Source organism: Nannospalax galili, unplaced genomic scaffold, assembly GCF_000622305.1.
Source record: "Nannospalax galili isolate Female #2095 unplaced genomic scaffold, S.galili_v1.0 scaffold227, whole genome shotgun sequence".
Classification (NCBI taxonomy): domain Eukaryota; kingdom Metazoa; phylum Chordata; class Mammalia; order Rodentia; family Spalacidae; genus Nannospalax; species Nannospalax galili.
In genome coordinates, this window is record NW_008360303.1 from 9,249,486 (window position 1) to 9,271,725 (window position 22,240).

The 22,240-nt window shown below is 43.0% G+C and overlaps 1 protein-coding gene across 1 annotated transcript in view; it reads left to right on the forward strand.

Annotated features, from left to right (window-relative positions):
- Nucleotides 1–16,832, forward strand: part of Niban1 (niban apoptosis regulator 1) — a 196,214-nt gene extending 179,382 nt beyond the window's left edge. The window contains exons 10-14 of the mRNA XM_008824280.3: nt 1,639–1,800; nt 4,078–4,188; nt 6,473–6,580; nt 11,309–11,420; nt 12,931–16,832. Coding sequence (XP_008822502.1) covers nt 1,639–1,800; nt 4,078–4,188; nt 6,473–6,580; nt 11,309–11,420; nt 12,931–14,108 — 1,671 coding nt within the window. The 3' untranslated portion in view covers nt 14,109–16,832. The remainder of the gene's footprint in view (nt 1–1,638; nt 1,801–4,077; nt 4,189–6,472; nt 6,581–11,308; nt 11,421–12,930) is intronic.
- Nucleotides 16,833–22,240: the final 5,408 nt, after the last annotated feature.

Sequence of the window (22,240 nt, forward strand, 5' to 3'; positions counted from 1 at the left end):
TATATATATATATAATTTTTTAAGTGATACATCCCTAATTGTGAGACCAAAGCAAATGTAACAATGAGCTTTAAAAAAAAAAATCTTTGTTTGATTCCACTCCAGTGGACCTCTCCATCATTCATTTCTTTTTTCCTTTTTTTTGATACAGGGTCCCCCTGTTGCCCCAGCTGGCCTGGAACTCACTGTGTAGGGCAGGCTGGCCGGGATCTCCCACCTGCCTCTGCCTCCAGAGTACTCAGTGCTGGGATTAAAGGTGTGGAATGAGCTTTAAAAAAAAAAATCTTTGTTTGATTCCACTCCAGTGGACCTCTCCATCATTCATTTCTTTTTTCCTTTTTTTTGATACAGGGTCCCCCTGTTGCCCCAGCTGGCCTGGAACTCACTGTGTAGGGCAGGCTGGCCGGGATCTCCCACCTGCCTCTGCCTCCAGAGTACTCAGTGCTGGGATTAAAGGTGTGGGCCACCATGCCAGGCAATCATCATTCACTTCTTAAAGTAAATACTTTTTCCTTTTAAAGCACATTGGGAAGGGCCCTTTGAAAACTCATGTCAGTCTATTGCTCACACTCACCTGCCTCACCCAAGGCCTTTGAGAGCCTCCATTTTCAGCAACCCTCTTTCAGTCTCTCATCCTCCTGTTTATTTTAAACTTCAAATGCTCAAATTTTAATGTAACATTTTAGTCTCTAAGCATTTCAAACCCGCATATAAAGTGTTTTGATCAAACTCACCTCCCACTTTCCCACTAAGTCATCCCAGGTCCACTCTCCGACTTCCCAGCCTCTCCCAATTTTTTCTCCTCCTCCTCCTCCCTCCCTCTTCCTCCTCCTCCTCCTCTTAAAATAACTCACTGAATCCAATTTGTGCTACTCATATACCCATGAGCATGGAGCCATCCACTGGAGTGACTTCAACCCACCAGGGACAACATCCTGAAAGAAAACTGACTCTTCCAAGAAGCCATCAACTGTCAGTAGCTCCTCAGTCAAGGGTGGACGCTCCTGAGCCCCTTCCCCATCCATACTAGAATAATGTTGACTGGCTTGATCTTTGCAGGTCTTGTGCAGGCAGCCACAGCTGAGTGAGTTCAGAGTGCAGTGGTCCTGTCATGTTTAAAAGACACTGTTTCCCTCTTGTCCTCCCCCACCGCTGATTCATAACATCGTTTGGCCTCTCTTCTGGTCACTGAGCCTGGTGAGGTGACATAGACATCCCATTGGTGACTGAGCACTCCTACAGTGTTCAATTTCAAAAGCAATTTAAAATAAGCTTAGAAAATGGAATAAGATTCCATTCCTTAAAGAAAGCTCTGCAGACTCATGGGCCGAGCAGCAATTCTTGCTGCGTGACTGGTTCTCCAGTTCTGGAGCTGGGAGCTTGGAGTCTGCCAAGAACTTAAGAAGTCTGGACCCCCTGCTAATGCACCTGAATCTTCCTGATACCTGATTGGTTCTTCCATGAGTTTCTGTCCTAGCAATAGAACTATCCCAGACAACTACAGAAGGAAAGAAGATGTCCCAGATGAATGTTAATAATGTATACTTGGTTGTTTCAAATTTAGGTACTGTATTGTGTAATATGCAGGAAATATGGTTCTTAAGTCTAAAGGAATTTACTTGCCTCCCCCAAATATAGCATCTAGACCAGCTTTTGAAACTTCCACTGGATTCTGTGAAGATGGAACCTTGTTATGCTAAAGTCACCCTGCTTCCGGAGCGCCTGCAGGATCTCCAGACCCGCTTCAGATTCCCTCACGTTGATCTGGTGGTCCAGAGGACTCAGAACTACATGCAAGAGGTGGGGGCTGAAGGGAATCCAGGATGGATGAGGATAGGGAGAGAACAGAGAGAAGCAACCAAGGGAGAAATTCATGCTGGTGGGTGAGGTCGAGGTGCTCTGCAGCTCAGGAAAGTGGGGCCCATTTCCATAGTCAGGTTGACTGAGGACATATTCTGTCCTTCCAGCTGGCTTCATCTGTCCTCAATGTTGATGAACATCACAGAGAATAAATATCTGTGGAAATAAAGTAACATTGACCAATAATTACTTGATGGATTGAGTCAAAGCTTCAAACTTTGGCTGCACATTAGAAACACTTGAGGATATTTTAAGAACTACTGATAAGTTTCCCTAGACCCAGTGATTCCAAATATATATGTAGTTACATTTTATAATATATTTGAAATTCTCACCTTCCTCTACCTCCATTCTACTTTTCTCAGGATCAGGATCAGGAACCCATGGGCTGAATTCCCTCCCTTCTTACAAGGAAACCTATCAGGCTTCATATTTAAGTTTTTAAATTTTTATTTGTATTTATGTGTGTGTGCCTATTTGTCTGTGTGTGTACCACATGAGTGTAGGGTCCTATGGAGGCCAGAGCAGGGCATTGGATCATCTGGAACTGGGGTTACGACAGTCTTGAACTGCCCAATGTGTACTGAGAACCAAACCCAGGTCTTCTACAAGAGCAGCAAGTGCTCTTAACTCTGAGCTGTCTCTCCAGCCCTGATATTTGAATTTTTTTGAGTCTACCTGATAGGTTCCCTTTTTCTCTCTGAAGACTTCTTTGCCTGGAGACAGAAATGAATGCTATAGATTCTTTCATATTTTAATGTTCCCTAAATGAAGTAAAGGAGGAACTGGACACAATTCTATTTCACTAATATTCTGGTAGCTGTGGAGATTACTATGACTGGATGCTGTACAAGATCCCACTTCAGTGATCCAGAGTTATGACAAATTCTAAATAAGACCAAGTCTTGGATAAATTCAGTAACCTTTGAAAATGCTGTGGTAAAATTATTAATTTTTTTTGCTTAAAAATTACAGACAGTATTAGTGATGTGTCTTATTATCTAACATCCAAGTTACAAGGGATCAAAGATGAACAAATGAGCTAGGAATGGTGGATGGTGGTATATACTGGTAGTTCCAGAATTGGGGAGGCAGAGGCAGAAGGGTCAGGAGTTCGAGGCCATCTTCACCTACATAGCAAGTTTAAGGCTAGGAGCATGAGCCCCTGTCTCAAAAATGAAACAAAACAAAAACAACAAAGAAAAAACAATAACAAAAAGGGCAAATGATGGAATTGGGCAGCAATATAACAACAGTCACTTGATATTTCTGGATCCTGGAGAAACAGACCCAGGCACAACTGCAGAGACTAAGACGTGAACTGCTTCTTTTCCTGACTTATAAGTCACTGTCATACTGTGACAGCCGCTACTGCCCTGGGTCCTGACTCCAAGTCGCCTCCCAGCTGTGTTCTGTTTCCACTGCTGTGGCAGAAACAGGAGAGGAAGGACTCATTTGGGCTTGGGTTTGAGAGGGTACAGTCCATTGGGCGGAGTTCATGGAGCAGAAGCACGTGGCTAGGTTGCCTCCCGTGCTGGTGCACCAGGAAGCAGAGAATACTCACTCTGGAAGTAGGGCAGAGCTATATTCCCCCAACCCCCACCTCTCACCCTCCTATCCTGACTTCCTCCAGCAAAGCCCCCACCTCCTAAAGGTTCTGTAACCTTCCAAATCTGTGTCACTCACAGAAGACCAAATGTTCACGCTCATAAGCCTATGGGGGACGTTGCTCATCCAAACCCTAACACCAGCCTTGCAGAGGAAGGAAGGGGTATGGATGGAAAGTAGTGGAGGGGATGTACCACAGGGTGATTGTGTTGTCTAGATGTGGAGTTGCAGCTTTCTCCAACTTTGTAGCATTGATCTGTGGCTGCATCTGGATGGAGGAGGGGAATGCCCACAGGAGACCCATGACTCTCAACCCCTCCACGCTGGGCTTTTCCCTTAAGGATGATGGGAAGAAAGGGAACAAAAGGATACTGTATATACAGAGAAATACATGCTTACGTGTGTGGCAGTGACTGCTTCTCAAACTCTCACTATCTCACCGTGGCCACAGGGTTGTTACACAATGGGGATTCGGATGAGGCCCTTTGGTCCCCGGTCATCCCACAGTTGTGCCCGATTTCTTCCCTTCTTTGGGGCCTAACCAGACAGGCCCGGGGCCAGTGTTCCCAGCCTCTGACTCTGGTCTGTCTTTGTTGGCTTGTTTTCTAGCTCATGGAGAATGCAGTGTTCACTTTTGAGCAATTGCTGTCCCCATACCGCCAGGGAGAGGCTTCCAGAACAGCAGCTGCCATTGAGAAGGTTAAGCTCCGTGTTTTAAAGGTAAGAACTTTACCTTGATTTGTGGTAGGCATCCACCTAGATTGTGATTGCTGTTCCCTTTCGTCACAGGGAAAAGCCCTATCTCCCTTTCAAGCTGATCGCCCCCCACCCCCTTCCTCCTCTCTGAAGCCCCAGTGACCATTTTTTTTCCAGCAGTTTCCCCAGCATGACTTTCATGCCTCTTCTGCCATCTAGTGGCTGCTTTAGGGACCACAGGGCCTCTGCACTATTACCAGGCAAATAATATGGTTACTTTCACAACTTGATAAATGTAATCACTGTAACCAGTGTTGCATGGTATATGAAAATAGACCGGTGCAGTCTCTGTTTTCGAAGAGTTTGTAATATAGTAAAATTCACCAAGTTGGCCAACATTTTAAATAAAAAACAAAACCTAGAGGCAAATACCTATCACATGAAATTGTTTTAAATGAGCTTGTTTCAGTGCATAATAAAATTCTTGTAATTATAACAGCATACACATATATAGTACGTATTTAAAGCCTTGTTAAAATTTCCTGTTCATAGCTCTAGCTGATATTCTAGAGAGTTCTTTTTTGTTATTTATATGTCTGTGTGTGTGTCTGTGTGTTTGTATGTCATATATGTGCAGCTGTCCATGGAGGCCAAAAGAGAGCATCAGATCTCCTGGAGCTGGAGTTACAGATGGTTATAATCTGCCCAGTGTGGGTGCTGGGAACAAAATTCGGGTCCTCTGGAAGCACAGGAAGCCCTCCTCACTGCTGAGGCATCTTTCCAGTTCTATTTAAAGCTCCCCCCCCGACACCCTTTTTCAGTTTTTTGAGACAGGATATCCCTGTAGCCACAGCTGACCTGGAACTTGATATGTAGACCAGGCTGGCCTCCATCTCTCAGAGAGCTGCTTATCTCTGCTCCCTGAATCCTGGGATTAAAGGCATGTGCTGCCATACCCAACCATTTTAGGGGCAAAACAAAAGGTTCCTTGCAAGAACCTATAAAAAGATTAGACTATATCCCCACTATACAGATGAGGAAACTGACCCTCCAAAATCTAGACTGACTTGGGCTCAACCAGCTAGTCAGCAATGGAGTTTAGAGCTAAACCTATGCTTACACCTCATCCATTAATTTGTACTACTTCTTGATTTCCTGAGACAGTGCTACAGAACAGAAACTCAAAGTCCCATAGAGGTTACAGTATGCCCCTGAGTTTCACACTCAACCTTAGTGACTCTCAGGCCAGAGCAAACTCTGGCAGCCAAATCATTGAGATTCAAAGCACTGTTGATGTTGGCAATACAAATAATAACACATTAGCAATTGCATTGGAGAAAAAGGTAGAATTACGGTCATGTGCCTCAGCAGAAAGAAAAGGAAATAAGTAGAAATATCTCCCGATCTTCAGGCCTCAGGGTTGAAAGGAACTTAGAGTACCTCAAGTTCTATTTCATATCCAGTGTTAAGAATGTTCCTGCCTGGGGTGGTCTCACTAGTACTCAGACACCTCCAAGATGATGCATTTCATCTCACAAGAAAACACTTTCTGATGTTGGGCCCTGGTTCTTGCCACTGGTAATTCTGGTTCTGCCACCTTCCTCATATCCTTTTTCCATGTGGTAACCTTTGTTTGTTTGAATAGAGCTATAATTTTGCTCCAAGTTATTATCTCAGGTGTAAGTGCTCTTTTCTCTAGCAATTCTTCATTTGACTGGACCATTGTATTTACATGCTGTGCTAATTATCCAGATTGTCTGTGATCTGTTTGAAAGAATGTCTAAACTCAAACTTTCATCTCCATGTTTGGGTGTTCAATATAGAATAGAAAAACTCTTCTTTTCTGTCAAGATATTAAACTTCTTTGGTTAACAGTCAGCCACTGTGTTAATGGAACTATAATGCCAGGCCCTCTCTCTCTCCTTGTATAAACCACTCCAACCCACTGACCCTGCTTGTAGGATGAAGGGTAACAGATGATCATGGCTCCCCTGTGCTTACCCAGGTACCAAGTTTGTTCTCTAGTTTGAAACCCTTCTTTATAAAACAGATGTCACTTCTTCGTTTTGATCTTGCCTCAGTTTCCATATTTGTAAGAGGGGAGAATGAAATGGGTCATGAATTCACAGCCCACACCCAGTTTGTACAAAAGTTCCAGAAAAAGATCTCTGAGACCTTGATATTGCAAGAGTCCTCAGAATTAGTGGGGCTGAGGAAGGGGGATGACATGGATGGAGGAGATTTTTACTGAGTTACCAAGTTAACAGATTGTAATGTTACTATTTAGCATGTGCTTCTGTGTTGACAGCAATATGATTATGACAGCAGCACCATCCGGAAGAAGATCGTTCAGGAGGTACTGGTTCAAATCACACTTCCTACTGTGCAGAAGGCTCTGGCATCCACATGCAAACCAGTAAGGAAACATCCCCTCAAGACCCTGCTTCCACTGATTCTGAAGTTCAGGGGCTAGCAAAGTCTTTTGTGGGTGGTCATATAGTAAATATTTTAGGCTTCACAGGACTGTTTCTGTTGGACCCACTCAGCTCTGCTGTGTAGTGCAAAAGCAGTCAGGGATGATGCACAAATAAGCAGACAAGTCTGTGTTCCAGTAAACTTAAGTTTCAGAAAGCGCACAAGGATCCCAGGATTTCTGATTCCTGGACTAGAGGACATCCCAAAGGCTAATGGCCTGGATTTGAGCCAAGCTCTAAGGCTGCCACAGAATACCAAAGGAGCCAAGATGTTTCTCATTTTAGCACTCATAGGCCCAGAGTGTGCTCTGAAACTTGACCACCATGCCCAGAAAAGATCTCAAGTGTGATTACAGTTTGTTCTCCTGCCTTCAGTGACTTTAGTTCACTGAGATCTCTGACTCCTTTTAAAGCTGTTTGTGAGCATTGCACATGCAGAATGGTTGTGATTGAGATGGAGGCTGGTTTGAGGCTTGTATTTAAGCCCTGGTTCACCTGTGTTTATGCTTTGGTCCCTGGGCAAATCACTGTTCTTATTTTGGTCGACATTTTCTCTTTTATAAAACTCAGCTAATAAGGGAGTATCATCCTCTTCCTCTTCTTCCTCCTCCCCCTCCTCCTCCTCCCCCTCCCCTCCTCCTCCTCCTCCTCCTCCTCCTTTTCCTTTATTCCTGCCTCCCCATCTGCCTTTTAAAAACAGGATCCCACTGTATAGCCCAGGATAGCTTTAAACTCATGATTTACCTATCTCACCCCCCCCCATGCTAGGATTACAGGTGTGCACCACCACAGCTTGCTTGCATTGTCTTAAGATTGAGAACCTAAGAGTGACACATTAACACCTGATTAAGTTCTTATGTACCAGGCACTGTATTAAACACTTTGTATCAATTATAAAAATGAGTTTCACAGCAGTCCTTTGATGTGAAGAGAAACAAGTCATACCTCACTGTGCCAGTAAGGGAAACTGAGTGGTTTGAGTGGCAGGCCCAAGGTCACAGTGCTGGTTACCACCAGAGATGAATCCAGTTCACGTTCACCTATAACACAGCTGGCACTCGACAAATGGCATCAACCACTCCTATGACTATGACTGTGACTGCTCCTGCATTCCAAAAATGACTCATGAGCCTGGCCATTTGTAAGACCTGTTCCCTCTTACAGCCAATGATAAAGAGCTTCATAGAATTTTAAAAGGGATTTTTGACAGTTTGGAGCATCTCCAAGCATCAGAACATTAAAATCTTTTGTGTGAATTATTTTACTGTGGACTTTTCTCTTGTCATTTTTACATTCTGTAAATGCTGTTTTTCTTCAGATAGTCATTGGCATATCCAGTCTTGGCATTTATTTCTGGAGTACATTTCTTTGGTACAAAAGGATTTGACAAAACCAAAAGAGAAAAGAATTGGTCTAGATGACTGTCCTCTGGCCTTAGGCAGTGGGTTAGTTCAGTAGCCTGGGAGATTACTAGCTACTTCAGAATGTGTCTACACACAGATGTGCTGCCTAGGATTGTTTCTTCTTCACTCCCAAGGGCAGCCTGGAGGCCTCAGAGCTATGTCTCCCTGTGAGGAGGTGGAAGGAGAACTCCCCTTCTTTCTATGCCCCCTGTTTTCTAATACTAGAGGAGAGGAGTGGTTTGTGTCCAATCTATGTTGCTCTTGAGATTCTCCCCCTGTGCACATGTGTGTGGCATGCATGGATATGTGCGTTTTTGCATGCACATGTGTGTAGGTATCCGTGTGTGTGTGTGTGTGTGTGTGTGTGTGTGTGTGCGCGCGCGCGCGCGTGCATGTGTGTGCACGCCTGTGGAGACAAGAGGTTGACATCAAGCGTCTTCTTCAATGGCTTTCCACTTTATTTGCTGAAGCAGAATTTCTTGCAGAACCCAGAGCTTGCTGATTCAGCCAGTCTAGCTAGTCAGCATGCCTTGGGAATCACTTTCTGCTGCCCAAGCCCTGGGTTTGTAGGCGAGCCACCACACCCACCCTACTTTTATGTGGGTGTTAGGGATATGAACATAGGTATGCAGAAGAAAAGACAGTGATTTATCCACTGAGCTATTCCTGTAGCCACAACTCCTGCAATTTTTAATTGAGGGATATTGTTTTCAAAAGAGTCTGTGACCCTGAGTTTTCAGTAAGAGAGGCTATGTGTCAGTGTCAAAAGCTTTTAGAAAGCAGGAATTTGTAAGGAGATAAATTAGAGGATTACCTGCAACATATAGAACATGATCCAGATCACTGTCCCTGCTGTCCTAGAATTCACAATGTGGAGTCGGAAGCCAGGCACACGGAATGTGGGCAGCACAGCAGTAGCTGTATGGGAAGTCTGGGGATAGTGCTCAGCTTTGCCCACTGGTTCAGGACGACTTTCCAGAGTCATGCTTTCAGTTGTTGGTGGTGGATACATGACAGGAGATGGAGGACCTACAAGGGAAGATGAAAGAGTGCTGAGGCCTGAGCCTGAACCCCTCAGAAGAAAAAGAGGCTCAGAGTGTTAGCATGGCTTACACAGGCTCCCACGGGCAGTCCCAAGTGTCCTGAGCAGTGCTCCTTCCATATCTTTATGATTCCTGACCCCTCCCCTCTCTAGAGGTCACTGAAGCTCATGTCTCTTCAATATTTCACCTTTCTTCTTGGGTGGACATAAAGGGACCCTATTAGTGCCCAGTGGAAATACCATACAATCCTGGGCCCCCATATCTTAGCACTGAAAGTTGTCTAAATGTGGTAGTTTTCAGTCACCTGCTACAAATGCTGACGATCAGGTTCAGAGGCATCCAATCCCATTGCTAAGTCCCTGCTTTTCTAAAAACTGCATACAGGAATCCTCCACCGACATCATTAGGTGCCAGAATTACTGAACTCATCACTGGGATATAATTAGGAGTATTTTGATCCCTGCCTACTCCTCATGCTATTAGCAAGAAAGGCATTTGGATAGCAGGGGAGGTTAAGGATTTTTGCCTCATGCCTGAGCTATCTTGGAATAGGACAGCAGCTGTGCCAGTTGAAGAGGAAAATTCCTTGACTCTCCAACTGAAAAAAGGCCCCTGTACTAATAAAGTTGAACCTATACCTATACCTGGTCCATCAGCCTTACTTCTAGGTATCTAAGATACCAAGGTATCCAAGATAAATGGGACCTTATGTCCATACAAGCAAAACATGAACAAAAATGTTCATTAACTATTATATTCATAAGTCAAAACAAGTAGGAAAATGTCAATGTTCAGTGAGTATGGACAATTTCAGTTCATCCATATAGTGATACTCTTTATCTATAGAGGGTGAGCCGCTGTCTTAGGCATCAGTGTGGAAAAATCTGAAAAGTAAACACAAACAGTACATGATTTCACTTATATAAAGTTCATGGAAAAGCAAAAACAAATCTGTCTTGACAGATGTCAGATCAGGACTTATCTCTTAGAGGAGTGTAGGCTGGAAAGAGGGCCTAGGTTATGATCACATGAGTATATTAATATATTTAATGTCTTTGGATTGCACTTTCAGTCTCTATACATTTTGCTGTATATTACTTATATTTTGGTAAAGTACTGTTGGCATCAAATAAAAAAGAAGGAAACAGTTTGGTTATGATGAGAAAAAAAAAAAAAGGCGGCCTCATATCCCTGGATAAGCTTTGGCAAGATTTAAAAGAAAAAAAATCTCTACTGTTTTACCCTTTGAAGTGTATAAGGACATGTTCCCATTATGCAGAAGAAAGGGGAACAACCAGTGGCTGAGTGCCTCCTTATCTCGGGTAGCAGGTACAGAGGCTTCTCACAGAGGCTCACAGCAAAGGGAACACAGCCAGACTTTGTTGTTATCTAAGCATCTTTAACCTGTGGGGCCACCCTGCCATCCTCCCAAGCTCTTCAAGGAGGGGATGGTGAGTTGTCCTTGTCTTATCCCTTCTGAGAACAGGCACCTCAAGTCTTAGCTTCTTTTTTCCCCCTTTCATTTGTTGTTATTATCATATATCAATTACACAAACTAATGTGTTTGTTTATATTTTCATATGTATATAATGTACTTCGATCATATGTACCCTCTCTTGTGAACATCCTCCCAGTTCTCTTTCTAAATAGTCTCCTTTCTACTTTTAAGTCTTTTTCATATTTTTCTTAAATCTAGATTCTGCTTATGAGAGAAAACATGTGATATTTGTCTTTTTGGGTCTGACATATTTCACTTAACATGATATTCTCCATTCTATCTGTTTTCCTGAAAATGACACAGTTTCATTCTCTGTGGCTAAATAAAATTCCATTTTGTTGGTACACCACATTTTCTTCATCCATTCATCTGTTGATAGGCATCTAAGCTAGCTCCATGTCTTGGCTATTAGGAAGAGTGCAGCAATAAATGTGGGTGTGCTTGTTTCTCTGTAGGCTGACTTACTTTCCTTCCTACCCAGGACTGGTATCTGGATCATATGGTAGTTTTAATTTTAGTTTTCTGAGGACTGCCCATACTGATTTCCATAGTCCCTCAACTAACTCTCACCCCTACCAGCAGTGTATAGAGGTTCCCTGTTCTCTGCAGCCTCACCAGCAGTTGTTGTTTTCTTGACATTCTGATGATGTGGGATGGATTCTCAGTGTTGTTCTGAGTTGTGTGTCCCTGATGTCTTTTCTTCTTTATCTTCCTATCACTGTCCAGGAACTTCAGAAATATGAGCAGTTCATCTTTGCAGATCATACCAATATGATCCACGTTGAGAATGTCTATGAAGAGATTTTATATCAGATCCTCCTTGATGAAACTCTGAAAGGTGAGGAGGGCTTGCCTGGAACTGAAGGGAAGAGTTGAATTGATTTTGGCATACAGGGGAGACAGCAAGGAAAGGGAAGGATACCATCCTCGGCTGAGCATTTGTGCTTTGGCTTGCACATCCTCTTTTGGATAGTCCTCTTTTAACTCAACTCTGAATTCTGTGAGATGAGAGAGAATATAAGCTTTATTGTTGAAGAAGAAACTGAGGCTTAGCATGATGGAACTCAGTCTCTCACGGCAAGCTGTCTTTGCTGCTCTGCACCAGACAGAACAGCAACAGAAAGGCTCTTAGAGTTAGGCAGAGGTAACTACAGCAGTAGGGCCTGACCGCTGCTCTCAGCACATTCTTCCCCTACCACTCAGCCAGACAGATACAGGACAATGCCATGGTGGTCTGCAGCCTCAGTAGGACACTAAAGACCGCTGTGCTGCTAGCAGGACCTTGCCTGGGCTTAGAGCACGAAGGTAGACACTGATGAAAATGCTCTGGAGGGAGCCGCCATCAGGCTGTGGGAATGAAACTTATTTAATATCTATTACTAAAACAGTTCCACATAGGAACTGGTCCAGAACAAGCCTCTGGTCACAGTAGCTATGGAGATGAAGAAGGTAAAGGTGTTGCCATGGTATCTACACAAAAGCAGGACCCATTCAAGACCATGGACAGCCCATCACAAACACTTAGGTGTGAATTGAAAGAAGATTCCTCTCTAAATCCCTTTGGAGTGGGTGATTCCCACTCACCTTCCCCTCTGTCTGAAAATTACTATAATATACTGTCTGTTAGAGCAAGATTCTAGTGCTGACCACTGAAAAATTATGATGAATACACAAATCATGTGATCTCTGACATGAGTGGCACCCCCTTGGAAATGGTATTGCTGGGTACTACATCCCTGCACAGATATAAGCAGAGGACTGTGGTCAAATTGGCAGCTGCTATTGTGTCTGTTGTTACTGTCATTGCTCTTTTTGTGCCTTTGAGGATGAGTTAGGTACATGTAGGTACTCATCTTGAACACTACAGGTCAACCAAGCTCTTTCAGCTGTGCACTCAGTACTGAATACCTACTACACATTCAGGACCACACTGTTAGCAAAAGCAGGAAAGTGTAAGACTTGTCTCTGTGCTACAGGAGTTCCAAACTAGCCACACATCTTAGCAACACTGATGCTTGTGATGCTGTTATAGACCATGAACTCTTTTAAAGCAAAGGCTTTATTTTCCCCTGGATTCTTAATGCTGGTCCCAGATTAGATGTTTAGCAATTTCCTGTTTGAAGAAATGGATGAATGAATACTATCAAGATTTGGAGACTGGAAAGTTTGTGGGTCTTGGTCGTTAGGGAAGGATATCCAGGAGACAGTAGGCGTAAGCTGGGTCTTCAAAGTCAGAACTTGGATAGCTGGGGGAGCTACTGGGGATGCTTTGTTTCTATATAAAATCAGCAAACTTCGGTTTTCTAGCAGAGTATTAATGCCTTATTTTGTTTTCTGGTATCGTTCAGTGATAAAGGAGGCTGCTATCTTGAAGAAACACAACTTGTTTGAAGATAACGTGGCCTTGCCCAGTGAAAGTGTATCTAGCCTGACAGATCTCAAAACCTCCATAGGGTCAAACCAGGCTAGTCCAGCCAAGAAAGTATCTTCCATTTTACCAGGAGCTCCAGACAATGAGCCCCCAAATAATGAAGTGTTCCAGGAGCTAGAGGAAAAGAAGCAACCTGGGATGCCTGGCTTGTTGGTCAGAGAAGAAAGCCCTTTCTGCCCTGAGCCCAGTCCACCTTCAGCTGCAGATGGGCAGGTGACTACATCCAGTGTGGATAACCCTGCTGTGAATCCTGCAGCTACAAAGGATGTGGCAGGAACCCTCAGTACATCCTTGTCAGAAATGAAAGTTGGGGGGACCCCTGAGGATGAAGAACACATCCATAGAAAACCAGAATCCGTTACTGCCTCAGGATCCTTGAAGGAGCTGAGAGAGTTGTTGACCGTGACCATTGAAGTGCCAGTGGAGCCTACCCCGGAAATTGAAAAAGACACATACGATGAGACACTTGCTCCCCAAGAAAATGAAAAAGAAGAGGAAAAAGGCCAGATCTACCCAGAGGCCAGTCAGACTGCCTCTGTCCATCAGGACAACAGTGAAGAAGGTGAAGTCAGTGAGAGGCAGGCCCATCCTACCCTTCTGGAGGTGGAGGCTCCTGGAGTGGACTTGGGGACATTTCTGGAAGCTAGCAGCCCTACCTCTCAGTCCACTGGTGGAGAGTTCACCAAGGACACCAGCTACACAGGCTCCATGGTGGAGCCAGCCAAAGCTCTAGAGCCCACTGAGGCTATGGAGTCCACTGGGAGGGTGCTCCCAGCCACAGATTCCACACAGGACACCCATGAAGGAGGCGAGGCTCTCCCTACTGTGCAGGGTGAGGTCGTGCTGCAAAAATATGCCACTTCAAGTTCTGACCCCATCTGTCCCGTGGAGAAGAATGAGATACCTCAAGTTTCTGAGGAACAAGAAGTGATAGGGGCAGACAGCAGTTCAGTCCAAGCTGTGGATACAGAGGAGGTCCAGGCTGCCCATGTCCATGAGTGCCAGTGGGTGGTAGAGGATGCTCCAAACACCGACATCCTAGATGTACATAATCATGATGTGAGCGCCTCAGAGCAGCCCTCAGAGGAGTGGTAGGAACAATTTGGCTGTAGGTTTTCATTGAAAACTGTCAGTCAAAGGGTTATAGTTATGGTATACTTAGGGGATTGCATGTGAATTCTATAAAACTTATGATATGATTCCTTAATTTGAATAACAATGCCAGAAGAAATATATACAGGGCATAAGCACTGAGGCTGACTTTGGGGAACTGAATTGCTCCCCATGAATGATTGCTTTAGAATTTTAATAGCGATTACAAAAGCGCTTGAGTACTTGGGGCAAAAAATAGCTAAAAGGACTCCAGAGATGAGGGCAACATTGCAGTGGGGACTGAAACAGCAGGAGCACACTTCTCGATATTCTCTTCACATTTTAGTGGTACAATTTTTGCTTCACTTTAAGGCCTTCTCATTTTTAGTAAGAATGCAAATGTCTACTGTAACTCCAGCCTTGCCATCTGCTCCATCAGCTTCTAGGCAGCTCATAAGGAGCATTTGTCCATAGTCGGGCTGCAAGAAAGGGAAGGTCATGAACACCAGGCACCTCTGCTGTGTGCAGCTCCCCAGAGCCAGCCATGCCTGGTAAATCTCAGGAGATGCTGAGCAGAAATCCAAGGAAGGATTTGGTCTGTGGGACTATCTGGGCCTGTTCCTGATCCTGTTATCCATCCCTTGTTAATTAATCTTGTTGATTTATATCAATTACTCACCTAAGAAAATTCAGAAGAGGCAAGGAAATTTCATTGGCACATGAAAGCCTGAAAGTCTTCCACATTAGCCTTGGACTGTGAAAAGTGCTTGGCTAAATTATTGTGCTCAAAACATACCAATTATTTGACATTATTTGAACAGCTACTACATGCTGTGTTAGGCATAGTAATAAGATAAGGTACTTTGCCTCATATAAATTATAAGGCTCATGAGAATTTAGTATAGAAGAAAAAAAATTTCTTCCAACTTTTAAATTTCAAACCACTACAGCTTTCTCTTTCCATTCACAGTCCTGGTTTATTCTCAGAAGGGAATGAATGAATGAATGAATGAATGAATGAATGAAGAAATGAATGAATCACCAACTATATGTCATTAAGTTCCAAAGTTGTTACTAAAAGTGTAAATCATTTCATCAGTGGATAAATTAATTGAGTCTGTGTTAGGTACCACACTAAGGGCACCATGGTAAGAAGGTCACTATTCCTTCTTTCTAGATGGAAACAAATAAACATATCTTTTAATAGACTGCAAACCATACCTGCTAATATTTGAGATATAGTAGACTTACTTGCTACAGATCAAAAAGATGTATTCTGTTGTCCTTCAGAAAACCCAAGATTGTTCCCTAAAAGTTTCAGTCTCAGGTAGCAGAACCAGAGCTTCCCTCCACAAATTTTAACATTAGAGCTTGTTTTACTCATCAGCTTCAAATACCTTCTTTAAAGACGTTGTCCTACACTTCAGCCATTTAAGTAGGAATTAAGCTATTACCCTCCCCACCCTTCCCATGAAAAATTTCTTAGATTTCTTAGTCATAAAGGATGAGTAACAACCAGTGTCAGCATGGTTTCATATATTAAATCGTTTCACATTCTCTTAGAGTGTTTGGACCCTTAGTGCTTATGAGAGATCCCATCATAGGTGAGGAAGGTTTGGCTGATGCCCCGAGGTCCCTGCTTATTCAGTGCTTGCTCCTACCTGACCTTGAGCCTGGTGTACTGAAATTGTTTACTTCCTATCTCTCCCAGAAGCTCCTTTCTTCAAGGACAGAAAGGGATTAGTCATCATTTGTGCTTCCTGCTAGAAACCCACAGCCTTGAATAATGGCTTCCTGCATGCCAAGTAACTTTACTATCCCAATGCCTAGCACAGGAGCTGACAAGTTTCATACTGCTCAGGAGATGTGGGAACTGAACAGCCAGCATGCTGCTGTACAGGAGCTATTTGGGGCTTGCTGTTAGGCCGGGGGATGTTTTTAATTAGGCTTTCTGACCTTGTTGAGTATTCCCATAAATAAAGTCCAAAGCCAAAGGGGCAGATGGCCAAATGGCTAGAAGTACTGCCCAGAAAGGCAGGCAGCCCGTAGAGTAGTGTCTAATCCAACAAAGGCTCCCTTCTCCCTAGGAGAATCATGGCCACCATGGACTCCTAGATCAGGGCAACCCCATTCCAGAACTTCCCATCTTCCCCTTTTTGCTCACCTTAAGACTTCTCCTATCTCTGGAGAGCTGAGAGCAAAAGAGAGCTCTCAGCATTGGCTGGATGAGTATCAGTGCCACTCATGAAGGCCAGAGAGAACCAGGCACTAGGCAGCACAATGTCCTAGAAAACACAAAGAGCTCTTCTGTACATATTTCAAACGGACAAAGTCTCAAGAATAAGCAGGACAGCTGCTGCACTGGAAGATGGGAAAGGGAAGTGAGGTGCATTAAAATGTGCTTATGGGAACTTGTTGAAAGCTTATCTTGGGTTTTGTCAATTTGTGTGTGTGCTGGTGTTTCCCTGTGGCAGCAAGGTGGTTGAGATCCGAATGGGAAATCTCTGACCTAGGCAAAGCCATTAGAGATGGATAGTTTTTGGCAAAAACTCCAGGACTTTAAACCAGTTATGTTACTATTGACCTTTAACAAAGAAAGAAATTTTCCTTGAAGGAAAAATGTTGGCTTGTTATTTTCTCCTACGTAGCCTGGCACGGTAGTGTACTGCATTATGCAGAGTAAAATTTCCAAAAAAAAAAAAAAAAAAAAAAAAAAAAAAATTTTAATCCTTATTTGAATCCACAGCATAAGATTCCAATTTGGTTTGAAAGTGAAGAATGGCAGGTCTTCAGGTCTGACTTTCCATATGTTTTATAGATTCTCAAGTCTGCCCTTATAAGTCTTCAGATTAGAGCCACTGACTTCAGAGGATTTTACAATTCTCCCAAAGTGATTTTGATCATATATATATTGGTAAATGAGCTGAGGATGTGGCTGGGGTACAGTGCTTGCCTAGTAAGCTGGAAGTTCTGGGTTCAACCCAAAACTGTTTTTTTTTAAAAAAAAGGCAATGTGATATACACTAGATAGTGATTTCAGTATTGCTAAAGGAACTACATCACTGACTTAAACCATAACACAGTTTCAGTAGATGAGAAAGTTGATGACGTGTGCCTTCTTTACCATAAACACACACGGTTGGGGATTTGCTTTTTGAAGTCTGCAACTCTGAGAAAAACAATTCTATACTGTGGTTTTATTTTTGCATTCACTATATAAAGCAAATAAACTGAAAACACTTTGTAACCATATATTTACTCTGTCAAGTGCCTATATTCCAATAAAATGTTCATCCTCAGAGAGCCATCCGATGTCATTTTATTTGGAATGGGGCCTGCTTCATCCTTTAAGCAAATATCATACTTGAGCTGGAAGGAGCAGTCTTTAGAAATGAAAAGGTGAGTCACTCTCGCTGGCTTCGGAAACTTTTCTGTTGTCAGGGAGAAATCTGCTAGGACACCACTTAATGTCCAGTGAAACTCTGTTTTGATAAAGCACATGCTTATTTTTCGAGGAATTGGATCATATCCATAGTTCAACAGTGGGCAGTTACTCTATGTAATTGAATGGCTCTTCAAACTTATTTCAGTGGGCGAGATTGAGCAAAACAATCATTCCTTCTGTAATTATAAATAAAATAATGTTTACTCACCAATATTCACAGTTGCTCATTTATCCATGAATTCACTCATCCTTAAAATAATGCCTGTGTGTCTATTAGATGCAGATACTGCAGTGAGTGGTGGAGACAAGTAAGTGATCGCAGTAGACAGGATTCTTGATATCATCAGACTTCAATTTTCAGGGTGGACACAGGGAGAACCCAGAACAGACATCTTTTAACTCTGACAAAATTTCTTCTGTAATGTTGGTTTCAACTCTATACAGTCTATCGCTCCTCACTTCCCTATCAAACTTCCAAAATATAAGTCTTTCAGAGTGTCCCCTCCAGGCCTTCTTATTTAGAGACAATAATCAGATTGGAATTGGGGGTGAGGGAGTTGATTTAAAACTCTGCTTTAGATTAGATGGTTATTGGGTGTGACCTAAGAAGGATAATTGGAGGTTTGGGGAGGGGTCAGTGAAAGCTATGCATTGGGAGCTGCCTCTGAGCATCTCTGAATCTTTGGTACAGTCATCACCTATCAAAAGCATCTTGCTCTCCCTTCTCCAACTTGACAATCCTCATTTTTTTCCTGAAAAAGTCAGGACACGTCAGGATAGTTCCCCGCTCTATTCCCACAGCCAATAACATCTGAACTCACCCTTATTTGCTTACCGCTTTGGTCATCTTATCTCATGCCACTGCAGCCATCCCATGCCTTTGGAATAGGGATCTTGGTTTCAAACCATGTGTCCCAAGCAGCACAGAATCCTTGCATATAGAAAATGCTCAATACATATTGGATGAATGAATTGGTACATAGCTGTCCATACCTGACACTAATATCAGGGCAATGTCTAAAAAGGTCACAGGCCATATAGGAGAGCCTACTACTTATATTCTGTTAGATAGACATAGTATTAAACTGATTCCTAATGACTGATTGGTATACCCAGAAATTAATGTGACTCTCAACTCTCACCAGAGAAGCTTCCTCATGCAGCAAATGGTAATTAACCCAGAGACCCACAACTGGCTAATGTGCAAGAGAATAAGAGACTACAGAGTACCTATTCCTGAACAGAGTACCTCTATCAAACTGCTGCCTCCCAAGGCTCAAGAATCATTGAGGAAGAGAGGGCAGAATGATTGTAAGAGCCATAGGTGGTAGATGACCACAAGAAAACAGTTTTCCAGGCAATTGGTCAGTTACTTATATGAACTCACAGCAATGGTGACAGCATGCACAAGTCCCACATAAGCTCAAGCCAGAAAAATATCCCAGCATAGAAGTGGGGAAGTGGGGAAGAAACTCCAACCCTAGCTAAGGATCTACTGGTAACTTAATAGCTGCTGGGAGGGAGAGAGTCAGTCTTCTTTCAGGGTGTGACTCGGTAGGTTAACCAGGCTCCAGTGGATGGACCCACACCAAAGGGCATTTAGGGACACAAATTTCACTTGATAGGCATATATATATATATATATATACACACACACACACACACACACACACACACACATTATCAGGCGGGAAGCAGTAAGGGGGTGCAGATAAGGGAGGGAGGTTAAAGATGATCAAAATATAGTGTATGACATTTTCAAAAATTCAATTTTAAAAGAAACTTTAAAACTATTAAGCTAACTACCATGAACTTGATTTCCAGCCACCAGCAGACTTTCCTAAGGTCTCTTGGATGTAAATTATCCAAGTAGGTTAAGAACTTCCCCTTTACAGGACAAAACATGGCAAATGTTCATGGGCCACTTTTGCCATTTGGCTTGCTCCTCTCGGAGTTACGCAGGGAGAAGAGACAATGCACTGCCTATAGAAACCTTGAAGAAAAATCATACCAAGATTCCTTTACCCAGCCCTGACACACGCTTTCTAGGAACCTGTAGTCCTGCAGATACTACTCTAGCTCTTCTGAAGACCCACCTGTGTTTTCTCCTTTGTGTGTTGTTCCTATTTTATAAACTTGTAAAAAGAAAGCTGTAAATGAGGTTTTTTTGAGTCAGGCATGCTGGTATGCTCTGGTAATCTCAGATACTTGGGAGGCTGACACAGGAAGATCACATGAGCTTGGGAGTTTGAGACCTGCATGAGCAGCATAGTGAGAGTTCATCTTAAAAAACAAATTTAGATAAGATTGAGGTCTAGACTTAGTGGATGGACTTGTGCTGGGGAACGGCTGGGGACACTGACAACCCAGTGGGCCTTAACAAGGATGACCGAGTATATGGGCTCCAGTGGATGGGGACTATGGAAGGGTGCCAGTGGGGACAGGGGTATAAAGATGATTAAGACTGTTTGAGCTGTTCTGTATGAAATACACAAAAAAATTCAATTAAAAAATTAATTTAAAAAATAAGCAAACAGTTGGTCATGGTGGCTTATGCCTACTTGGGAAGTAGAAGCAGGAGAACCAAGAGTTCAAGGTCATCCTCAGCTACATATCAAGTTTCAGACCAGTTTGAGCTATAGGAAACCCTGTCTTTATATCTAAATAAGGTGGGGCTGGAGAAATGGCTTAGTGGTTAAGAGCACTGACTGCTCTTGCAGAGGACCCAGGTTCGATTCCCAACACCCCCATGGTGCTACAAACCATCCTTAACTCCAGTTCCAGGGGAATCCAAAGCCCTCTTCTGACCTCCGCAGCATTGCATGACATGGGTGCACTCACATACATGCAGGCAATACATTCATACATATAAAATAATAAAATATTTAAAAATAAAATAAAATATATCTAAATAAGGGCTGAAGAGATGGTTCAGTGGTTAAGAGCACTTGCTGCTCTTCCAGAAGATCTGAGTTGGGTTCTCAGCACCCACATTAGACAGCTCACAACTTCCTGTAACTGCAGCTCCAGGGCATCCAGTGCCCCCTTCTGGCCTCTGTGGATATCTGCACACACATGGCACAACACAGAGAGACAAAAACACACACAAATAAAAATAAATCTTTTTTAAAAATCTAAATAATAAAATAATAAAAAATAAAAGCGAAAAACATGGCTTTCTTAATGTTGAAAACTGTTTTTAAAACGAGAGGCTTCCCTCTGCAACTTAGCAACAAAATTCACATTGCTTAATTATAGATTAGGTTAATTAACAAAAATCAGAGGTCACGTCCAACATGCTAATTATCTTCAAATGAGTGGCAAAGCATCACATGTGACAAACACAGTTTCCAGTTCTCTTCAAGCAGAGAGATTTTTCTACAACAAATAGTCATAGGCCTTAGAAAAGGCTGCAGCCCTTGGGGGAATTTTAAACATGCACCCAGTTAAAGCAGCCCCCCCCAAATTATCTCAAAATTCAATTTCCTGTTACCAAACAAATAAGGATCTTACAACCTTCATCCTGCTGCCTAGCTTTTTTGTTTTGTTTCTTATTTCTGGTTTTATTTATTTTATTTATTTATTTTGGAAACAGGGTCTTCCTCTTGAGCACTGGGTCTAAAGGCATGTGCTACCATACCCAGCCTGTTTAGTATTCTTTATCCTTGGTAATCCTCAAGTAACTAACTTGCAAATATTCATTGACCATCTCCTTAGGGTATAGTGTTTCTAAAAGCTCTTGATGCAGATACTGCCCTTCCTTACCCTTAAAAAACAGATTTGAGATGGGGCTAGAGAGATGGTTCAGTGGTTAAGAGCACTTGTTGGTCTTGCAGAGGACACAGGTTTGGTTCACAGTGTCCACATGATGACTAGGCATTGTGTGCACAAGTGCACTTAGGTACATGCGGACAAAACACTTATACACATAAAAATAAATTTTTAAGTGGGCTTGACACCTACATGGTTTCACATTTTTTGTGGTGCTGGGAACTGAACCCACAGCTTCATGAATGCTACACAAGCACTGTGCCGCCACCCTACATTCCCAGCCCTAACTCCACACACTGAATATGCCATCTCACCAGGAACGTTCTTCCTTTTCCATAAGAGCATAGCGAGACTCATTCTGCTCCCAACACCATTTCAAGATTTCTTTGTATAAATTCTCTCTGCTGATAACACTGATTATGGCATTTAACTATGAGCTACCAAGAACATCTCAGTGATTTCCTATGTGCTTTGACTCATAACCAGATGGTCAACTTTTGGAGGTTTCTGAAAATGTCTAGACAATATACTTTCTGAAACATACACTCATAGTGGTGAAAAATACCCTGAAGTTCATCCAGTGCAGACACATGCACTGTGCTTACATTTCCTTTCTAAAACTTTCCTGCTATGAGGTCCTCTGCTGGGGATGGGAAGCTCCTGTCTCCCTAAGGAGCACATTTCATTTCCAGACAGCTACAGTTCAAGCACATTCTCTCCCTCTCATCTTGAACCACCCACAGTCATCACAGTCATGATTTCTACCTATGGGTCCATTCAGTCCCTCAGGGCTCAGGGCTCTACCTACCACTCTAAGCCCTTTTCCTCGATTGTGTCCAAATATCTCCAAACTAAGATAATTCTCTCTCTCTCTCTCTCTCTCTCTCTCTCTCTCTCTCTCTCTCTCCCTCCCTCCCTC